The 21,801-nt window shown below is 39.0% G+C and overlaps 1 protein-coding gene across 1 annotated transcript in view; it reads right to left on the reverse strand.

Moving 5' to 3' along the window:
- Window positions 1-4,174: 4,174 nt before the first annotated feature.
- The window catches only part of LOC116265153 (peptidyl-prolyl cis-trans isomerase CYP57), a 35,906-nt gene continuing 18,279 nt past the window's right edge, over window positions 4,175-21,801 (reverse strand). Inside the window, exons 2-11 of the mRNA XM_031645678.2 lie at window positions 17,295-17,473; window positions 17,108-17,209; window positions 14,136-14,239; window positions 13,886-14,027; window positions 12,551-12,770; window positions 10,201-10,240; window positions 7,372-7,558; window positions 4,981-5,139; window positions 4,748-4,906; window positions 4,175-4,618 (exon numbers count right to left, since the gene is read on the reverse strand). Of these exons, the coding sequence (XP_031501538.1) occupies window positions 4,766-4,906; window positions 4,981-5,139; window positions 7,372-7,558; window positions 10,201-10,240; window positions 12,551-12,770; window positions 13,886-14,027; window positions 14,136-14,239; window positions 17,108-17,209; window positions 17,295-17,473 (1,274 nt within the window). The 3' untranslated portion in view covers window positions 4,175-4,618; window positions 4,748-4,765. The remainder of the gene's footprint in view (window positions 4,619-4,747; window positions 4,907-4,980; window positions 5,140-7,371; window positions 7,559-10,200; window positions 10,241-12,550; window positions 12,771-13,885; window positions 14,028-14,135; window positions 14,240-17,107; window positions 17,210-17,294; window positions 17,474-21,801) is intronic.

Here is a 21,801-nt window from a genome sequence, read left to right on the forward strand (position 1 = left end):
CTATTGATCCGAAGTGAAGCACTAACCTTCCAACCACCATTTACTCCATTTGTTAGTTCCAAATGACGGTGAAACCGTTCAATGGGGGGTTGCTAGGCATAAATTTGCCCAATTACGCTACTAAGTGCCAAACCAAATAATTTAGACACCCGAGACGGTTGACATCGTTTTGAGGCATCACTATTGCGGTATTTATGTTTTTCCAATTAAAAGTCCGATGCAAACGCAACCTTAGATTTAATAAGAAGACATACACTCAATCCGATCAACAAGAAAAGAAAATCACATTCATGCACTTGAACGTATCTATAGTAAAATTTATGTTCACTACCAATTCTATTGCAAGTTCCGCCTTCTTACAACCTTAAGTCTAACGTGCAAGTGAATGTAAGTTCTCCCTCCTCATATGCAAAGCAATATTCAACAAAAGGTAACTCATCATGAGTTATTATGTTAAAAAATTAATTTTCAACATTCTTAGGACAAATCACCATAAAAATTAAGCTTGTTCAGCTGTGCTCGCGTCTACGGTGCTCCAGATGAGGTAGGGCATCCGCGGCAGCCACCCCAAGCATCTCTCTAGCCACCAACATCAAGATAGCTTGCTGCCGACGCCCGAAACCTGTTGCGCTCCAACACCCATGTTCCGAGGGAGGGAAACATTAATACTGTTGGAGCAATAATAGTCGCAGCGGAAGTTGCAAATGGTCGCCTGGCTCAATGGCAACTATCCAACAAATATTTCCACAGGTCTAGCGTCAACCAACACAAAATCGTAAGAGAGAATACGTAAAAGAAATATGCATCAAACATGGGAAATCAGAGGGAGATGTGGGGGTGAGAGTGAGAGTGCAAGTTCAGTGAAGGCGGGAGATGGAGGGAGTGAGCAAGCTAGAGAGAGATCAGATAAGCAGGGGAGAGAAATCTGACAAGAGGGGGAGTGAAGTCAGATGAGAGGGGGAGAGAACCAAAGAGAGAGAGAGTGAGCGTGCATGCAGTCGAGGGCATAGACGAGAGAATCGTGAGGGAGAGTAAGGTCTGGGACTCGGGCGATGGTGTGGACAAGAGAGAGAGAGAGACGAGGAGAGAAAGGACGTTTGGTTGAGAGGGAGAGTGCCAGAGAGTATGAGAGTAAGGAGGCATGCGGGAGAAGAAGAGAGTTCCTATGATAGAGGGAGAACAGGGAAGGGGTGAGCGTGGGGGAGCGGGAGTGAGAGGTTGACGAGAGGGGGAGGGGACGGGAGAGGGAGAGAGAGAGTTCCAACATTTCGGCTTCCGTCGTCAGCTGCCTTTCCGCTTCCTCACTTCCACGGTTCCACCCAGGTGTGAACATCAGCCTAATCGAGTTCGGGTTGAGTTAGTTCGAGCTCGGCTTTACTAATGAAACTTTGAGCAACCTTGAGCTCGAGTTTGTCATAAATCGGCTGACTCGATTAAGGTTCGACAAATTTTTCGAGTTAACTCAATTCGAATTCAACTAGATTCTTAGGAACTCGAGCTCAATTCATTAAGCAAATAACTCGACTCAAATTTGTTTATGAATCAAGTTTTAACAAGCCAAGGTGAAGTAATTAGATTTGTTGTTCAACCCTACTTCCACATTTTTCTCTGTTGTTCTGCCTCGCTTGAAGGCATCGAGCGGAACCCTTGAGCTATCGGGTTCCTTAGTCGGGTGAGTTGTTCGGGTCTGGATCTAGACCCTGCTCCAGATCCGACCTGCTCACCGGTAGAAACGTCGAATGTTACACAACTGCTGTAAAAGAGATTGGTAAATTATTATTGATACGTGGTCTTTGTTGGATTTAAAACATAAACATCTTTCTAAAGTGCTTTCAATGCGAAAGGCTTGCATCAAATTGTTTTCCTTTTGGTGTCTCAAATGTGAAAATGCTTTCCCTTGCTTCATTTTAGAAATCCAGCTTGTTCTTCATGTCTTTTAGGTCCTTTTTGAAGTGTTGCACGGGTGTTTTCAACACTGCTACTGCAGGATGGACCCCACTGCTACTTGGAGTATTTCCAAGTCCATGGAGCACATCACGTTACATTGTGGGGGCTTTGCTTGTGACGTGACATGACATGACTAATAATATTTCATCTCATTTAGTCGGTTCAATCAAAATCTTGATCCTGTTCATTATGGCCTTGACCCAACTGATCAGTACCGTTGAAGCTGAAAAATATGGTTGGTTTGCAATTCCCAATTATTTTAAAATGAAAAATATCCATTAATTGCTCCATTTGCCAAATCTGCGTCCATCTTCTGCCATTGTTGTCCGGAAACGATGCATTTAAGGTTGGTCCAATTCATGTTTTGAATTTTATTAAGTTTTATATTGTGTTTTTTGTGTGTCTATTGTTTGGTTATATTTGGGATTAGTGAATAGACATAGGTTTTAACTTAGTAAGTGAACAATGGATCACATTTTCATGGTGGACCTATGTTACCTATTTATTTTACTTTATGTTTTTATATCGGGTTCTCTAAGGGTTTGTTTGGCGGCTGAAACATATTGTTAGATTCGGTCAAAAAATAGGGCAAATTCATATAACACTTTGTCTAATGAATCAGCCTCATTTTTATGAAAGGTTCATGAGACAGATTCATATAACATTTTGTCTAATGAATCAGCCTCATTTTTTATGAAAGGTTCATGAGACAGTAACATAGTATAGTGTTACTGTTGCCAAACAGCCTTTAAAGAGTGAAGCAACCGGACAAATAGGTCTGGAAAAACCTAGAAAAAGTGCAGTTACTGCATTTGCTTAGGCGTAGTTTTTCCTGTACTTTTGCATGCTTTATTGCCACCTGTGATTTTTGTTTTGTGGTTTTGTGTGGATTGTTGTTTATTAATATTTCTTGGCCAAATACGATTTTTGCATATTTATTAGGATTTATTTCACTTAGTTGTAGGTGATGAAAAACTTGGTTTTCAAAGACTGCACTTTTCTATTTTTCTATAGAATTTTGCCCATTTTGAGAAATCGGTTAAAAATACTCAAATTGCTTAACAATATTGAATTGAACACCGTCTGCTGACCTTGTAGTAACATTCATGAGGTTGACAAGTTAATTCACACGTATATCTATTTAGCAAGCTGCACATTTAAACACATGCCATTATAAATGCTATAACAAAGCTCCTTAAGCAGATATATGAAAAAGATAAACGAAGATAAAATGAATCCCAATGGAAAATGTCAATGTTTTTAGTACCGGCAAATTTTATTTTTTTGTCGAACAGGGCGGAGGTTGTAGATTAGGATCAAAGTTAATATATATATATATATATATATATATATATATATATATATATATTATCCACACTTAAGCTTCATCTCACGTGCAATTGTGATTTGCCCATGTACCCATGTCGGTACCTGGGTTCAGGAACACAAGTACATGGGCACGATTGAGTATGGCGGCATTTCAAAGCATATAATATTATATTTTCAAATTTAATTTTTCTTTTAATTTTGACTTTTTCCTTTTTTTGTATTTCCTTTTATTTTTCTTTATTTTTGAAAATTTTATGGATTAATATATATATAATATATAAATTTACATATACACTTTGTTGTACTCCGTACTCAATTTTTCTCAAATCGCTGCACCTGTCCCTACATTTCCGTACCCATATCATACCAATACCCGTGTGACTTAGCTTTTAAGTGGGCCTATGGTCCGGCATCAGGTAGATTGCTAACTAATGTGCATTGCCTGACGAGACTACAACAAGAAGAACGACAGCCCTAGAATCTGTTCATGGATTAAGAAAGCAAAGCTGGTGATCTTTAAGAATATGAATCTTATCATAAACCTTTGAGGATCATCATCAACTCATCAAAAGCATTTTGAAGCCTAAGATTACAATTGGTTGTTTCCAGAACAAAGATTATATTGTTCTTAGTTTCTCTGAACTACAAGATGCTTATTGAAGGACACGAAACTTATTTTAGCTTCCAAGATTCAAAATATCTGAAAAACATTACTGTCATATATGTGCAAGATATTTCTATTTGTATTTCAGGTCAAAAAGTAGATGAGGAAAGTCTTTGATATCTGCTTACATAGCAAGTGGTGATTGAAGGACGATAGAAAACGGTTTCCTAAGAAGCGGTGAGGTTTATTTTTACTGCAACAAGATTGGAAAGTTTCCTATAAATTGCAAGTCACTAATTCAAAGTATCATATTCCTGGCTATTTAAAAGGACAAGTGTGAAACCTGCTTTTTCTACCACTACCATCACAGGATCATGTCATTATCCTTTTCACATTACAAATCAAGTAACAAAATTTGTGGTAATGTGTGAAAGAGCATCAGCACTTACACAAAAGGTAATCAGCAGTTAATATACTTTGTCTATCTTCTTCCTACCCTAACTCTCCTGTGCATTCACCTGGCACATTGCAATAACACCTTTACATGGTGCCTTAACATTTTTTTGGCTTCCAAGATTCTGAATTAGTCAGGAATGAAGTTTCCTGAATTCTCATCAGCGTTGCATTCATATCAATGGCCTGCACTCATGGATTGCCCCTTTGACATGTGCATGAGAAAGTTGCTTCAGGCACCGCCTTTGATTCAAAAGCCAATCTAAGTCATCATTAACATGAAACCTGTCCATTGCAATCAATTGCAGGAGTCATTTATCAAAACAAACTAGGAATTACCACCTATGATGACGTCATCCAAATTCTGAGAATTTTGTTCAAAGTATAAAAAATACAACAAAATAAATAAGGAACCTTGATAATTGCCAAAAGTCAAGTGAGTGATTTCCCAGCCCATTCGCGTTCCCGTCGCTTGAGCTTTGCCTGCATTTTGTTAAACTTCTCCTTACCCTGCTGAAGAAGGGGATCTTCGACATAGTATGCATCTGGATCATCCTTCCGTGCCATTCCATCCTAGAAACAGGAGGAGGTTTATTGATAAAGAAAGAAGAATAATTGTTATGAGGCAAAAGCTAAAGAGGCATTACTTTGTTTGAAAGATCAGGTTCGAATTTCAAAAGATTTGACTGCCAACCAGAAACATCATCATCTTCATCACTGCCAGATGCTCTGCTAGATGCTCCAACCGCAGCAACAGGCTCTGATGAGAGGAAAGAACTCCTGAACTTTTCCAGCCTTCCCAGTACCTGGTTACCCCATCAAGGCACCAAATGCACATCAAGAAACATTAATATAAATTGTTCACTCCAATAACTTGAAATAAAATCCACTTTCTTATAGTATAGGCATGAGAGGATGCATCAGAGAGCATTGAATCTTTGATGTATGGATGCTGACATAAGCGTCCACATCCAACACTTACTGGAGCATTACATGGCAAGCATTAAAAAGGTAGATACTTGGATGTGTATGTGTGTCTATATATATATTAGTTAGTCTTGGTTCAAGCTATTAAATATAAAATAAATACATAATTTAGGAAAAACTCAAAGGTATCCATCAAAATCGCACCATCATGGCCACCATGTTTTGTTGTAAAAGGTGGACGCACCTTTGGCCCTTTATAAAACAAAGGCGATTGGTGGGCATGGTGATATTATTTTGGTGGTTATGGGACATGTATATTGTTTGTTTATTATTTTTGGATCTGGATATGTATCCTGTCCAATCTATATATTAGATGTATACATTCTTTGTAAAAAACCATTGTTTGTAAGGGTATCATGTCATTAAACTTAACCAATTAGGGCAATCATCTTTTGTAAGTTAAGGGAATATACAGTGTAAACAAGAGCTCTAGCCCTCTAGAAAAGAAGCTCAGCCTTACACAGAGAAATAAGACTTACTGGTATGTATGAATATTATTAATAAAAGTAAACCTCACAAAACTAGGTGCAAAGGCCATAAACTACAATGGGACAGCGGTCCCTTATTTATAGAAGAATGTTACAAAAGAAGAAAAGAGGAACCAGCCGCCGGATTAGTTCCAACGGCTAGAAAATTAGCTGTTCGTACTAGCCAATTGCTAACACAGCAGAAAAAAAAAGGAAAGAAAAAAAAAAATAGCAAAACAATATAGTCATATAACTATATAAGTATACATTTCACAAATATAGAATGTCCAACATATATACTGGAAATGTAATATATGATGCAATTATATAGATGTACTTACATACAAACTAACACCCCCTCCCCCTCAAAACTTACAGTGATATTACCAAAATTTTGCTGAGAAATAGGAATCAACTTGATGCAAGTGCCTTGGTGGAGATATACAATCTGGTATTCTGAGTAAACAGAGCATAAATTAATAGCCTTTTAAAGATACTCCTCTCTGTCATAGTGACAATCCATCTTGATATGTTTAGACTTTTCATTATATATATATATATATATATATATATATATATGATTACTAGTAAATGGCACTCTTGGTGTCATGACACAATCATGTAGGTTCTTCAATGTTGGCATCCATATCCTTAAACAAGATCTTCAGCCACACAACTTTTATCATCATAACAGCCATGGCTCAACATTCAGATTCAGTTGATGATAATGATACACTGTTTTGCTTTTACACTGACATAAAACAATTACAATGCACAATAACATACATTTAACATTTCCTAACATATTGATAAGCATAACCAAAAGCTCGAAAGCTATGTTACATGGGCGCGGGTGCATAGATGTTGATGTTAACATTGCTTGTAATAAAACAGCACTCCTATTAAAATTCTAATAAACAAGAATGGTATTAAGCACAATTTTGATGTTAACATTGCTTGTACTAAAACAGCACTCCTATTAAAATTCTAATAAACAAGAATGGTATTAAGAAGATAATACATATATACGCAAAGTAGACTTTAAAAAACTAAAATAACACATAAATATTGAAAGCACAATGGTATATGAATTTTAATATTAACTGTAACTGTAAGTGCCAACGCGCTGGCACACATGAATCCATGCACACACACATGCACGTACTTTTAATGCAAAATCAGATGCAACAACCAAAAAAATGAAAGAACGCACAAAGAAAGAAAAAAAATGTCTCAAAATAAGAAGGAAAGGAAGAAAGAAGAGAGAGTGAGGGAGAAAAAAAGAAGGAACAAAATATTAAGGCCAAGCTACTGAGCACTTGAGCAACCTAGACCTCAATGACCTCAAGTGGCAGGTCGCTTAGCCTAGACTATCAAGCACCTAGGCAGGCCCTGGCACACCAGGTGATAGACTAGATATTACAAGTGGTAGCTCACCTAGGAAGAGCTAGCCTATGTGAGCACCCAAGCATGGGGACCTTTGAGAACACAGGGAGAGAGTTTTGATAAAGTAACCAAAGAAATGGGCACAATCGTGGGCCATAGGATGACGCATGAGCTTTGATGAAGTAATCTAGTACATACATCTTCAGTACGACCCTGCAATCTACGTTTTTTCTGCACTTGTAGATGCCTTTCTCGCTCTGCAGCATTTAGCAATTGCAAATCCCCATATGCCTTCTCTACTAATTCAGCTCTTGCTTCAGAACCCATTCCTTTTTCCTTCAATTTTAGCTTTTCCTTCTTAGTCTTCTCACTTTCATCAGCATTCCTGACCAGCCACAGTTTGAAATTAGCTCAAACAATTGTTTTTTTTTTGTAGCGTGCATAAACTGGTGCACACTTGTACAAGATTTAAAAATTTTACATGAATGTACAGTTCACCTTACTATTAGTAAACAAACATGTATATAGATTCATGCTCTACAAAGAGATGAACAGGCATATCACCGCAGAAAAGTGAGTAACTGAAGTTTCCTATTCCTTCAAATAGCAACCAATAGCCAAACCAGGTCTTTCCCTGGTCATTGTCTATGTCATATACTTGTGTGCAAGCAATAAGAGAACTAGTTGAGAGTCTTGAGAGTGACGCACAGAAAACACGTTTTTTTTCGAAAAAAACGCGATAAATTAAATGGCCGTTTAAAAACTTTTAAAAAATGCGTTTTAAAAAAAAACATTAAAAACAAAAAAATGCGTTTCTTCACTTTTTTCACTTTTTTTTCAGTTTTTTAATGCCAAACAGTTTTTTTTTTCATTTTCTATTTTTTATTTGTTGCAAATCTACTTATCTTGTGATGTTTGTGTTATTAGTTTCTCACTTATTTTATTTTCCCTCCATTTTTAGTTTTTTAAATTTTTTAAAAATTTACCATATTTTTCTCGTATTTTTTCCATTTTTTTCAAGGTCACCATATTATACTCGAAAAACACCTTGTTGTTTAAAACTCTGAGACGTTATTTGTGACTATTGAGACAAAAGCTTGAATTATCTAGGCATTGCTTGCTTCACATTGGGCAACCTGGTACCCACGAAACTTTTTTACTTTCACGAAACTTAGAGTCACTTGCAATTAACAATTCTTTTTGGCAGGCTGCCATATTTGTCAAAAACGAAGTAAAAGAAATTTCAAGCTATTAAATTAGAACTATCATGTCTTCAGTATTGTAAAATCTAATTTTTTCTCTTCCAGACATGAGCAGGTGAGACGGTGACTAATGGCAAAAATAGAAGCATTTCAGGATTGGTTTGAAACTGAGGTGGAGATTACTTTAAAGCTACAGTGAGCTGAGAAGACATGCAAAGGTCATGACAGAAATTTGCAACAATGGAGAGTCGCCTCATAGAGTTTATGGAATTTCACTTCCAAATTTTAGCAGTTGCTTGTGATAAAATATAAAAAGGTTGGACTAAAAATAGCTGAAGGGAGAATCTCGTTATGTGTGCAAGTCCTCAGGTGTGCATCGAAGTCCTGCATGCTCATCCAAGTCCTCAGGTTTAGAGAACTGATATCAAGATCCTCGGGCGTACATTCTACCTCTTCCATTCAGAAGAATTGTATGATTAAGTTTTTCAGAAACAAGCTGGCTTAGAAAATTGGAAGAGAGTCCAGTATGCAAACAGGAACCCATTAGGCAGGATGACATCGACAAAGGAGGATCAATATGAAGAAGAGAGGAAGAGAGATTTGTCCCATAACAGCAAGAAGAATGATTCAAAAGAGCAAGACACTACATGATAAGGGATTAGACTCACAAGAGCTATAAAGCATATGTGCTCCCTTTTCTTTCGTTTGGCACACACAAATGGGAAGCTCTCATCACAAACTGAGCTCTATATGATTTAAACTAAAATATCAGTACTCTGGCTGATTTTGCTAAGAATAAGACAAATAAGGCAGCAATAAGGAAAAAAGAATAGAACAAGTCTGAAAAAGGAAGAATAATCGGACGTTAGAATCCTGGTCAGACTTTGAAAATCTGATCAGAAGGGTTGTTCTGACCAGTGCTGCTCTGACCAGACATCAGAACCGGTGCTGCTCTGATTAGATGCTAGTACTAGAACTGATCTGACATCAGAAACAGATCAGATCTGATCATACTTGATTAATGACGAGGGAATGAATGTATCTTGAACTTGCATCAGAAACAAAGAGGAATAAATTGATATAGATACCTGGGGACTGACAGAATAAGACAAAATATAATAAAGGAATACAAAAAGATATAAGACCAATGAACTGTAAAAAAAAAATTCTAACTGCAACAAACAGATTTTAAATCTCTATGGGCATACCTTTTGGAAGAAAACTGCAACCTGGCTGTAATAGCACGAAAGACTTCAAGAAACAAATATATCTGGGCGTCCACAACTCAAGTTGAACAGAGAATAGAGAGGACAGAAAGGAGCCAAGGCAGCAGCACTAATGTCAGCCCCAATGGCCCTAATTCAGTAATATGAACAGATTATACTTTACATGGACATAAGTGGCCCCGAGGTATAACAAATATTGCAAGTATGTTTTTCAGCACTTACCAATAAAGCCATTTAAATATAATTTGCCTGGATCTGGATTAAGTGGACTAGTTCCCAAACACAAGAACTTATCACCCTCAACAACTAGAAAGGGCTAAAACAGAGTTTCTATTACTTGTGTTAACAGCTATTCTAATTTCTAAGAGGAATGCTTCTATGTAGCATTAACAATTTACTTATTACATAATTTATATTTATGAAGAGAAGAATCAACCCAGCAATAACTACAACTACAATGGATTAGCTTCTCCAAAAGGAAAATCTAGAGTGAAAAATCATCATTGTCTGAAAAAGGGGAAAAAGGAAACAATGAAAAAGGGATGCTTGCTTATTGATGCATCATGAGATGATTGCATATTTATAGTTGAAATACATACCAAGGGGAAGAAGGTTTGCTCTCTTTTATGCTTTGCTTTTCTGAAAAAAAAAAAAAATAAAGCAGCAATATTAGTCCATTTGCACTGTTGCAGAACAAATAGAAAATCATCAAGTTCATTGCATTTTGAACATCTTTCCCACCAAGAATATTACAAGTTCATCTTCATATAATGCATATCTTTTCACTTTGGGACCAGGGAAAGCTTTTTTGGTCAAAGAAAAGGGTGTCAAAAAGAAAAAAGGCTGCAAGTGTTCAGAGAGATATTCATAAGTTTGCAGTGGTAGGCTGAAATATTTCTAGTTGGTGGTACTCTTTATTGCTTTCTTGTAATACGATGTACTGCTCTATAATTTTCAACAAGTCTCTATTTAAGTAGATATTAGAGTTAATAAAGACAATTTTCTTGTTTTTCCTTCCAATGCTTTCAATATTGTATCATAGCTGGCTTGAATCTAGACAACAACCCGACTCACTTCCGGACTCAAACCCCTGGTCTGGTGGATCCCAACCCGCCTCTTAACAATTTCAGTTCCAGCCCGAAATAGAAAACTTTTGAAGTGTTACAATCCACCCCCTTAAAGCACACACGTCCGCACGTGTGGGACCCCATGTCTGAGTGTTGAACAATGATCTGATATACTGATACTACTATAACGACCCGACCCACTTCCACACTCGGGCACCTGATCTGGCGGATCCCAACCCGCCCTTTACCAGTTTCAGGGATAACTACCCATTAAACAACCCCCTTTATAAGATCCCACACAATCTTCAATATGAGACTAAACTTTTGGGGTGTTATACTGTCTAATGCCATCTCTGTCATGATCTAACTATTCACAAATCTAGGGAGTGAATGCGAGCAGTCTAAGAAAATTGGGTGCAAGGACACGATATATATATATATATATCATTGTCACAAAAAACGTGTATGGGTATCATACGGCGAGGAATTTCTCGAGTATAATACACAAAGTTGTATATCTCAGGAATATCTCGGGAAAATCTCAGCAAATTTTTAAAAAAATTAAAACACTTAATAAATCTTAAAAATTATAAAAAAGTAAAAAATAATTAAAAATACAGAAAAAACGTGAAAAAACATGTACAAAACGCGTATAATAAGGTTTTTTTTTAATTTTCTAACGTTTTTTTAAAAAAGACGCATTTTTTCACGTTTTATACAGCTGACTGTGTTTTGGCATATTATACGCGTTTTTTTTTCAATAGGACATGTTTTCCGTGACAATGGAACCTACCATCCTCAAAAGGAAAACATGCTGGTTGTCCTTTTTAAAGGACGACTGTTTAGAAAGGATGTCTAGGTGTAGTCTCTTTCAAAGGACAGGAGAGAGAGAAAGGGGGAGAGAGAATGCATGACCTAAGACCATTGTCACACATATCGTTCTCGGGTTTTTAACGACGAGATTTTTCTTGTGTATTTTTTGGCAACATTCCTTTTCTCAAAAAAATCTTGGATAAAACTCAAAAAACTTTACAAAATAAATGAAATTAGGTCTAAATAAAATTTAATAAAATAAATCAGAAACTAATAAGAAAACATAAATAAGACTATACAAAAGTGATAAAAAGGACATTTTAACGGTGATAAAAATGATGAAAAATTATTTAGGTTAAGTTTAAATCTCAATCCATGACAATATCAATGCTAAAAAATAGGAAAATGAAAAAATTGTGAAAAAAACGTGAAAAAAACGCAATATATGATAACAATGCAATAAATATTTTCCTCTTTTTTTCAAAATATAGCAATTTTTTCCCGTTTTTCGTTTTTCTTATTTGTCCATGTTAATATCATGACATTTTCGAAAATATGCGATCTGTGACATTGCCCAAAACCGCTGAAAAAAGGGGAAAGAGAGGGGACTGAAAAACTGGGGGGAGTGAAAAACTGGAGGGAATGAAAAAGGGAGAAATAAACTAAAAAAGGAAAGAGAGGGAGAGAGGAGAAAAAGAAAAAAAGGGGAACAATGTAAGAGAATAGGGTGAGGGTGCAATCAGGTTGCATATTGGAGCTGCACCTGTAGGGTCAACAAGGTGCCACCCCTTTTTTGAAGAGTCTGTTCTTAGCTAAATTTCTGTTAGGCAATATTTTCTTTATCTGGCAGGTTTTTCTTTCACTCCCAGTGTGCCCTAAAGGCAGCCTGCTATTTGTCAGTCTAGGACTCATACGTCTCAAGGCACCAAAAGCCTGACTGATGGTATCTTACCAAGTGTAGAATAGGCCTGGTCCAATCCCTATAGGTAATGTAATTCAACAGAGCCCAAAACAATGCAAGCCCAACTATCCAAACTGTTTGTTGTCTCAACTCAAGTGATAGCATTACCATTTTTTGACTTTTTTGGAACATTGATAACTCCCAACTCCCTCTGCTTTCTAAGTATCTGCAAGCGCATGCGTTCATCAAACTTCATCTCATCATCATCACTCTGATCATGGGAGTCAAGAGACTCCACATCCTCACTTTGTGGATTAGTTTTATGAGAGACCAGAGCTTCACGAACTGATTTCTGTATTTGTTTAGTCTGCTCTTGCTCTAATAAATCCTGAAGCCAAATAAGTTATCTATCAGAGGTATTTCATAAAAAAAAGTTTTAAACTATTTATATTATAACAGGCACACCTTCAAATACACATGGGCACATAAACATACAGACAAATACAAGCATGCAAGCATCAATGTCCAGACACAAGCACAACATACTACATGCACAAACCATGTTCAGTCCCCCCAGAAAGAATATCAAGATTATACATGGATGAAATGAAATCATTAACTTTGCTAACCTTGGTATGGAGAATAAATGCATCTAGACACACAACACACAGGCTTTAAAGCCCAACCCAGACTCAACCCATAGTACAGCAACTGGGGACTCATCATCACTGTCAGACTGATTTTGACGCCTTCATTTTTTGCATAAAACATATCCATGTATGCATATAATCATCTTTGTGTTCATTAAAATAGTACACACAATTATGTATGTGAAAATTTTAAAAAATATATTTATGATAATGATGTGATTAGTATATGTATATGCATCTTTTGTATGTAATATAATTTAAAATACGATTGAATATCCACAAATATACACATACCCCAGGCACACTTGCACATTTGATATCATTTACATAGTATGTTACATATGCACATATATCGTATGCTTAAGTGACTCAATTAAACCAACTGGTGCCTTAGCTGAGTTGGCAAAACTTGGCAGACTCAGCCAAAACTCAAATGACTCGGCTGGGTCACCTGAGATAACTTGGTAGATTCAATAAGCTTCCGAACATTCACCCACACATACACATACACAAACGCCTATGCATATTTTATGTGAAAATGTTTGCATCTGCAGAAAACAAGATTCTAACAAGTTCACAACAAATTTGTGAAGCTAGATACCTTTAGATTGACACAGGTGCTATATGCATTTTTGTTACTAGTGTTGTCATTTTTTAGTAATTTAATTAAATTTATAACCTTTTTCACACAACATATTTATTAGCTGCATCTCCAAAAATGTATAATGTTTTTCTAATGTGTTCTCTGGATAGTAGCCATGATATTCTAAAAATTCATGACAGACATAAGTTTGGAAAATTTCAAATTCAACTTTATGCACAGCCATGGGCATGCTTTATGCACAATGTTTACCTGCTTTTGATCTGTTGGTTCACCTTTCAGAAGGCGAGGATCATTCAGTACATCATGACTGCTCTTAATCTTTTCCTTAACAGCAGCTAGCCCCTTCTCCTCCTCTTCTGCTTCTTCTCCAAATGAAAGCAAGTTCAACTTCCTACAATAAGTGACTGAAGTTCAGATGCACATAGGAGCACAAACAAGCACATAAGCTCAAATTGGATGAGATCTTTATGGAATGCATTCACAGGCGGCTAGTACACACTTCACAGTTTTCTTGTTCTCCTTGCCGCTACTATCAGCCACAGTAGGTAATACTTTCCCAGGTACCCGTCTAGGAATAATATCATCAAAGGGATTCCACAATATCTGCACCATTTTAGCAAAATATTACCAGAAAATGTGGAAAAAACATATACAGCATGAGGGATCTTGAAAAACTACTTTTTATGGAACCCAAGCAAGTTTACATTAAAAAGTTACACTAACAGAAAGAAATAGACTCAGCAAACTGAAGCCATGTTAGCATCCATCACTTGTGACATGATATAGTGCCACAAGATTATTCCTACTTAAACAGAAATTACAGCCTGCTGAATTCATGAAGAGCTATATTTGTGAACCAGGAAGATGTTTACTCTAAGTGGAATGGTTCATCTGCACTGTCTTAGAAAAAATTCACCCTGCAGATCCTCAGGTCCTTATTTCAGATCTGCTATTGAAGATCAAACAAATTCTACCAATTCACAGAGAAAACCAGTACTGTATGTATTTGGGTTCTCCAACAGTCATTGGTTTTTACAACATCAAGGCCTTGTAAGTAAACCCAGTGGGGCTGGAAAGTTGTTTTACAAAAAAAAGAATCTCCATCAAAGCAAAAAGGTGATAGATGATGGTTTATATGACACCTGTACATTTTTCATGCATACATGACAAATATCTTCACTAACAGATGTTGCTTGAGTTGCGGAGTTTGACTCTGGAATTTTACAGAATGTTAATACAGGTTAATCTTAGTTCCCACTGAGGCCAAAGCAGATTTAAACAAAGCTACAACCACGAGTCAACTAAGCATTACTGGATTAAGCAAACCTTCAAAATTTGATGCATTGTCTAGAAAGCTGATCCTTTCAAGCTTTATAACATCCATGCTTACACTTCTATTATTAAAACATTAATCGAGACATTTAATCCAAGAAAGTCATCCTCATTTTTCTCCTGTTGCCCAGTTGGGGAACCATCGGGCTTATCATCTCCGTGGCTGTACACCATGACTGACACATGTATCCACTTGATGTCAAAAATGATTTTTTGTATAGTGATCTCCATAAGACTGTCTATATGCAACAGCCACTATAGTTTGAATGATAGGGGGAGTGTGGAAAAGTGTGCAAACTGAAGAAGGCTATATATGGATTCAAGCAGAGTCCTCGTGCGTGGTTCAAAGTGTGGCTTTGCGAGACCCCCTCTTGATCATTTTTTGTTTATCAAGAAAAATTCCAGGGATATGACCATTCTAGTAATTTATGTTGACGATATTATCCTGACAGGTGGCTTTGATCAAGAAATTTCTAATACAAAGTTGTTTCTCCAAAAACACTTTGTGACGAACGATCTTGGTCAACTACGATATTTCTAAGCAATAGAAGTTGCTCGCAACAAGGAAGGTGTAGTTCTATCCCAACGGAAGCATGTTCTTGATTTGTTGCAGGACACCGGGATGCTAGGGCCTAAGAGCTAAACCGGCTACTTCACCTATGAATCTACCCATACATCATGACCAATCAGAATTAGTGGATTCTCGATCATACAAATCCCTTATTGGGAAGCTCCTCTACGTTATTGTGACTAAACCAAACATTAGTTTTGCAATGGAGAAGCTAAGTCAATTCATGGAAAGATCCAGAAAAGTTCATTGGTATGCAACATTAATGGTGGGAAAATATTTGAATCGTCTCTAGGTAAAGAACTTCTGTTTACAAAAGGCAAGGCCTTGGAAGTGGAAACCTATAATGATGCCGACTATATTGGCTTAGTCGAAGACAAAAAGTCTACCACAGGATTCCGTGTATTTGTGGGAGACAAACTTATATCCTGGAGAAGCAAACTGCAAAATGAGGTGTCAAGAACTAGTACAAAATCTGAATACAAAGCAATGGCTCAAACTGCCGCTGAAATGACTTGGGCTAAATCCATGCTATCTAGCCTAAGTGTGTCGATTCCACTTCCCATAAAGATGTATTGTGACAATCGAAGAGCCACATACATTGCGAACAATCCAGTTTTCCATGAGAGAACTAAACATATTGAAGTGGACTACCATTACATTCAGGAACTCGTTCAAGGAGGAACCATAACCACCATTCATATATCATCAAAAGATCAAGCTGCAGATGTCTTCACTAAAGCTCTTCCTATTGGTGATTATTTTAGATGTTGTGACAAGCTGAGCATGATTAATATGTATGCTCAGGGGGAGTGTTGAATTAGAAGAGTTTATGTTTCTAGGTGGTTCTTTGCAATATTTAATAGTTAGGAGGTCTCTTTAAACATTCCTCTATTTTTTGTTGATGTACTTTGTAAATCTCTCTTCAACCCTAATCTCTTTATTATGGAAATTAGGGTTAGTGAATGGATGAACGTTTTTCTCTCTAAGGCTGCCAGCTGTAACAGATGTTATTTGTAAGTCTCTATCGCTGCCCTAATCTCTATATTATTGAGATTAGGGTTAGTAAATTAGATGAATTTTTCTCTCTCTAAGACAGCCGGCTGTAACAAATTTTGAGGTTGGATTGAAAATAACTTGCAGACTGACAACACAGTTTCTCTATTGCAACACCTAGAACATTTTTGTCCAGTGTTGGACTGAATTGATATGATGAACATACTCAAGATATCAGCAGTCTCAGCCGCTTCTCATGACATTAGAGACTTTCAGATAAATTCCAACATTTTAAAAAAAATTTGTGAAAAATGAAAAGAAGGCACAAGAAAAGGCATTCATTAAGCGAATGAGCTCTAATATACAAAAACATAAACTTTAAATTCTTGCCTGGAAAAACTAGCTTTCTTAAACTTATTTCCCCAAAAGATTTGAACAACTAACATCATTCTTAGATAACATTAAGTTCACATATGCTTCAAAAACAGCATTGGTATTGAAGTCATTATAACTATGATTCTAGCAAAAAAAAAAAATCACACTAATTCAGAAAACTACATATTGAGATCTACTACCTCAAAAGAAATAATCCGTGGAGGTGAATCTATGGGCCTATCATTCTCATCAGTCTCGATGTCGCCGATCCTTAGAAGATTGAATATTGAGTCTCCAGTAACCTGCAGGTAACATTATAAGCAGATTACCAAAAAACTAGCGCCGACAAGAATGAGATAGAAAATCAAAATATGGACCATAAATAACCTTTCCAAAGATGGTGTTCTTGCGATCAAGCCAATCACAACGATCAAGAGATATGAAGAACTGGCTGCCATTTGTATGTGAAGATCCAGCATTAGCACAAGCAACTAGTCCCCTGTGGTTGAATCTAAGCCGTGAATGAAACTCATCAGCAAAAGTACCACCATAAATACTTTCACCACCTATAAGAACCAAAAGTCCAGTGGTGGATAACGTCCATCAGATACAATAACTGTAGGTTCCTTGCAACCAATATTTCCAAGCCACAATGCTTACACATGTAGCTACTTATTCTACCAAAAATATTAGTACAAAGAAATAGGTATAGTTGCAGTTGAAAGGTCCCATTTTTAGATCCCAACAAGTACTGAAACTACTTGAGACAAAGTTGGTTGGGAAGTAAGTTCAAAACATTCAGCTAGACAAATAAGTAAACAACCTTTTTCTCATATTGGCCTTTTGTTTCCTTTCTTGCTATGTTTCTCTTATTCCCCATCATATTTGTTCAACCAGCTAATTTTACACCAACCAATGTGTTAGCCGGCAGCTAACAAGCGGCGTGAAGGAGAAAGAAGAAGAGAGGAGAGAACGAGAGAAAAGAAAATCAACTTCAAGTTCGATTAATTGGGGCAAAACTCAAGCTTAAGCACAAAACAACTATGGGTCTGGCCCGGACCAACACCTACTGAAACCAGATCCGTATTGGACCAATCTAACATAAAACTTAAAGAACACAACTACGGAACACAAATACTGATGCTCGACCCCCATGTACTACGATCCATCCATGGATCGTAACAAATACTCCCCCCTTCCAAAAACACCTTGTCCTCAAGGTGTGAAGGATGGGAATCGCTGCTGTAGATCCTCTGGATCTTCCCATGTAGCTGGTAACTCCTCCTCGGAGAGCCATTCAATCAGCCACTACGACTTCCACCTTTCATCTACTTTGAGGCGACGTACCCCTACTCGGCGTAAGGGATGCATGTCAGTGGGGATCGCCAGGGCTGGTGCTGCAGAGACTTCTCCTTCTGTCGGTGGCTTGAGGCACGCTTTTAGCTTAGACACATGAAAGACTGATTGCATGGTGCTGCCCAGTGGTAACCGCAGTTCGTAGGCGAGGGGGTCTACCCTTTTCAAAATTTCATAGGGGCCAACATACCTCGAGAGCAATTTACTTTTACCGGCCCCGCGCATCCCTACTAACCGTTGGGGTGGCCGCCTTAGGAATACCCATTCTCCTTCCTGGAACTAAAGGTCTCGATGGCACCGGTTGTATTGGATCACCATACGATTTCTCGCTGCTGCAAGGTGTTCCTTAAGATCCTTAAGGATCACATCGCGGCACCGCAACTGCGCATCTACTGACTCCTCCCGTGCCGTACCCGGCTGATACCTGCGAATCGTGGGAGGGGGGCGCCCGTAAACGGCCTCAAAGGAGGTGATGTTCGTGGAAGTATGCCAGCTTGTATTATAAGCGAACTCTGCCAAAGATAAGAAGTTAACCCATGTTTTGGGACGCTCCCCAACGAAACACCTCAAATAAGTATCCAGGCTCCGGTTACAACCTCTGTCTGTCCATCTGTTTGTGGGTGATATGCCGTACTCATCTTAAGTTGAGTGCCCTGTAGTCTGAAATACTCTTGCCAAAAAGCACTAAGGAACATCGAGTCACGGTCACTTACAATGGAACGTGGCATCCAATGTAGTTTGCCCACTTGTTCTTGAAAAGTTTGCGCTACTGTTTGGCTGAAAAAGGGTGTGCGAGAGGTATGAAATGTGCATACTTAGAAAGCCTGTCTACCACCACCAATATGACAGACTTACCGTGGGAGCTGGGTAAGCTTTCGATAAAATCCATGGATATGTCCTCCTAAATCTAGCTGCAATAAGCCTGCTGAACGCGTAGTCTCATACTTGTTGCGTTGACATACCTCACACTGCCGCACATACTCCCGCACCTCACACTTCATCCCCGGCCAAAAAAATGCTGCCCTCAAGCGTCTGTAAATCCCCTCTACTCCTTCATGACCTGTACCTTTCAAATCATGAAAATATGAGATCAAAATGTCTGGCAAGTCTGTCTCGGTCAGATAAATATTCTATTGCGGAAGTAGAGGTAAGGGGGGCACCATTCATAACCATATTGTCTCGTAGAATCTTGTGTTAGCTCAGTTCGTATGCGCTGCACAGATGCGGCCGATCGATGAGCTTGCTGAATATCTGCCACATATGTCACAATGAATGGTTGAGAATATCCAAAAGCCTTGCCCTTCCTACACTTGTCGAGATAGTCCATCTGCTGCAGGATTTTCTTTCCCACTGCGATGTCGAATCTCAAAATCGAAACTAAGCAATTTCATCACCCAACGCTGCACGGCGGGTACCAAGGTTTTCTGTTGGAGACAATAACGCAGGCTATGGTGGTCTGTGATCACCACAAACTTCTGGCACAATAAGTAATGACGCCATCTAAGAACAGCCAGCACCATAGCGATGAGCTCGCGCTCGTAGGCAGATTTACTGCAGAAGGTGGGCCCCATTGCGCGATTGAAGAACGCCACAGGGTGCTTGCCTTGGCTCAAAACAACTCCTACCCCTACGTCTGAGGCGTCCGTTTCTACCTCGAATTGCATAGTGAAATCGAGCATGCGTAAGACCGGCACTGACGTGATGACATTTTTGAGCTTGGCAAATGCTTCCTCAGTCTGGTCGGTCCATCGAAACTGGTCCCTTTTTGTCAGATGTGCCAATGGTGCGGCGATACTCCCAAAATTTCGACACGAACTTACGGTAGTATCCTGCCAAACCCAGAAAACCGCGTAACTCCTTGACCGATTGTGGAGTGGCCCAATTACGCACGGCTAGCACTTTATCCTCTTCCATTCTCACGCTGCCCTTGCCGATCACATGGCCAAGATATGTGACTTGGCTCGTCCCGAATGAGCACTTGGATAGCTTGGCATGAAGGGAGTGATGCCTTGTGTAGATAACACCACCCGCAGATGATCTAAATGCGCCTCTTCATCTGCACTAAAGACAAGGATGTCATCAACGAAGACCAGTACGAGCCTGTGCAGGTGCGACCGAAAAATATCATTCATGAGCGATTGGAATGTCGTTGAGGCGTTAGTGAGTCCGAACGGCATAACACGGAACTTGTAATGCCCATCCGGTGTCAAAAATGTTGTCATAGGAACATCCTGCAGCGCAATCCGTATCTGATGATATCCTGCGCGAAGATTCAACTTGGAAAACAGGGCTGCGCCCTTGAGTGCATCTAGGAGATCTTCCACGATAGGGATGGGGTAGCGATCCTTCACAGTGATAGCATTCAAGGCGCGGTAATCCACACAAAACCGCCAGTTGCCATCCTTCTTGTGAACAAGGAGGGCAGGAGATGCAAAAGGGCTGCGACTAGGCTGAATAAATCCCTACTCTAGCATTTCCTGCACCAGTCGAGTTAGGGCATCACGTTGGGTCGGGTTATACCTGTATGGTCTCCTCTTCACAGCTTCGACCCCCAATTGAAGCTTTATGTGGTGGTCATAGGCGCGTGGAGGAGGTAATCCATGCGGAACATCGAACATGTTTGAAAATTCCTCTAGCAGGGCAAGTAGTCGCGCGCCCGTGAGGGTGGTGGCCGGCCTCTCTTCTGTCACGGTGCTGGTCATGAATAACACATACGAAGCGGCTGCCCCTTGCAGCATCTTGGATGCAGCGGTCTCCTAGACTTGTTGTCTTGGAGTAGCTGATAGGTTTAGGCGCCTCCCATCCGATTGTGTAAAGTGCATCTTCATGTTAACGAAGTCCCACGCTACCTCGCCCAGCCCTTTCAACCAGTGAAACCCCAAGACAAGGTCTGCCCCGGCCATGGCTTGTGTATACAACTGCACTGAAAACCCATGGCCCTGGATCTCCAGCTTCTCGACGGTGCACCGCCCTTTACATTTTAGTGTGCTTCCGTCTCCCACGACCACATCAAACTCTGGCTGGTGGTCTATTGTACACCCCAGGGCTCTAGCGGATTTCTCACAAATAAAGTTATGTGGGGAATCGTACTACGATCCATACATGGATCATAACACAATGGTCCCAATGTATCTCCTCAGTATCTAAATTGTATAGTTGACTCATAGGAACAAGTTCACCAAAATTTTGAAAATTCATTCTTGGGGTATTTCTTTAGCAAAGGCTGTCGCCGAGCCAAGGATTGTCCCCAAAGGAAGGAATCCCTAGAGGAACATCCTGAGCCTCCAACTATAGCTAAGGTGCATTTGAACCCCCTGCAGACGCTTCATACCCTGCATGCATAACCAGTAGGGCTTCACCCAAGGTTGTTCTAAGTGTGCGCCCTCATCAATGGCAAGATTGTGGACTGCAGGTGCAACTCCCAACTTCATGGCAACACGAATGGTGTCATGTGTTGAACGATGGAGGAAGAAACGAGAGAGAGAGAGATGAAACTGGGTTCCTTCCTGTTGAAGTATGTTAGACGGGTCTCGGGACC

Source organism: Nymphaea colorata, chromosome 12 (assembly GCF_008831285.2).
Source record: "Nymphaea colorata isolate Beijing-Zhang1983 chromosome 12, ASM883128v2, whole genome shotgun sequence".
In the NCBI taxonomy this organism is placed as follows: Eukaryota; Viridiplantae; Streptophyta; class Magnoliopsida; order Nymphaeales; family Nymphaeaceae; genus Nymphaea; species Nymphaea colorata.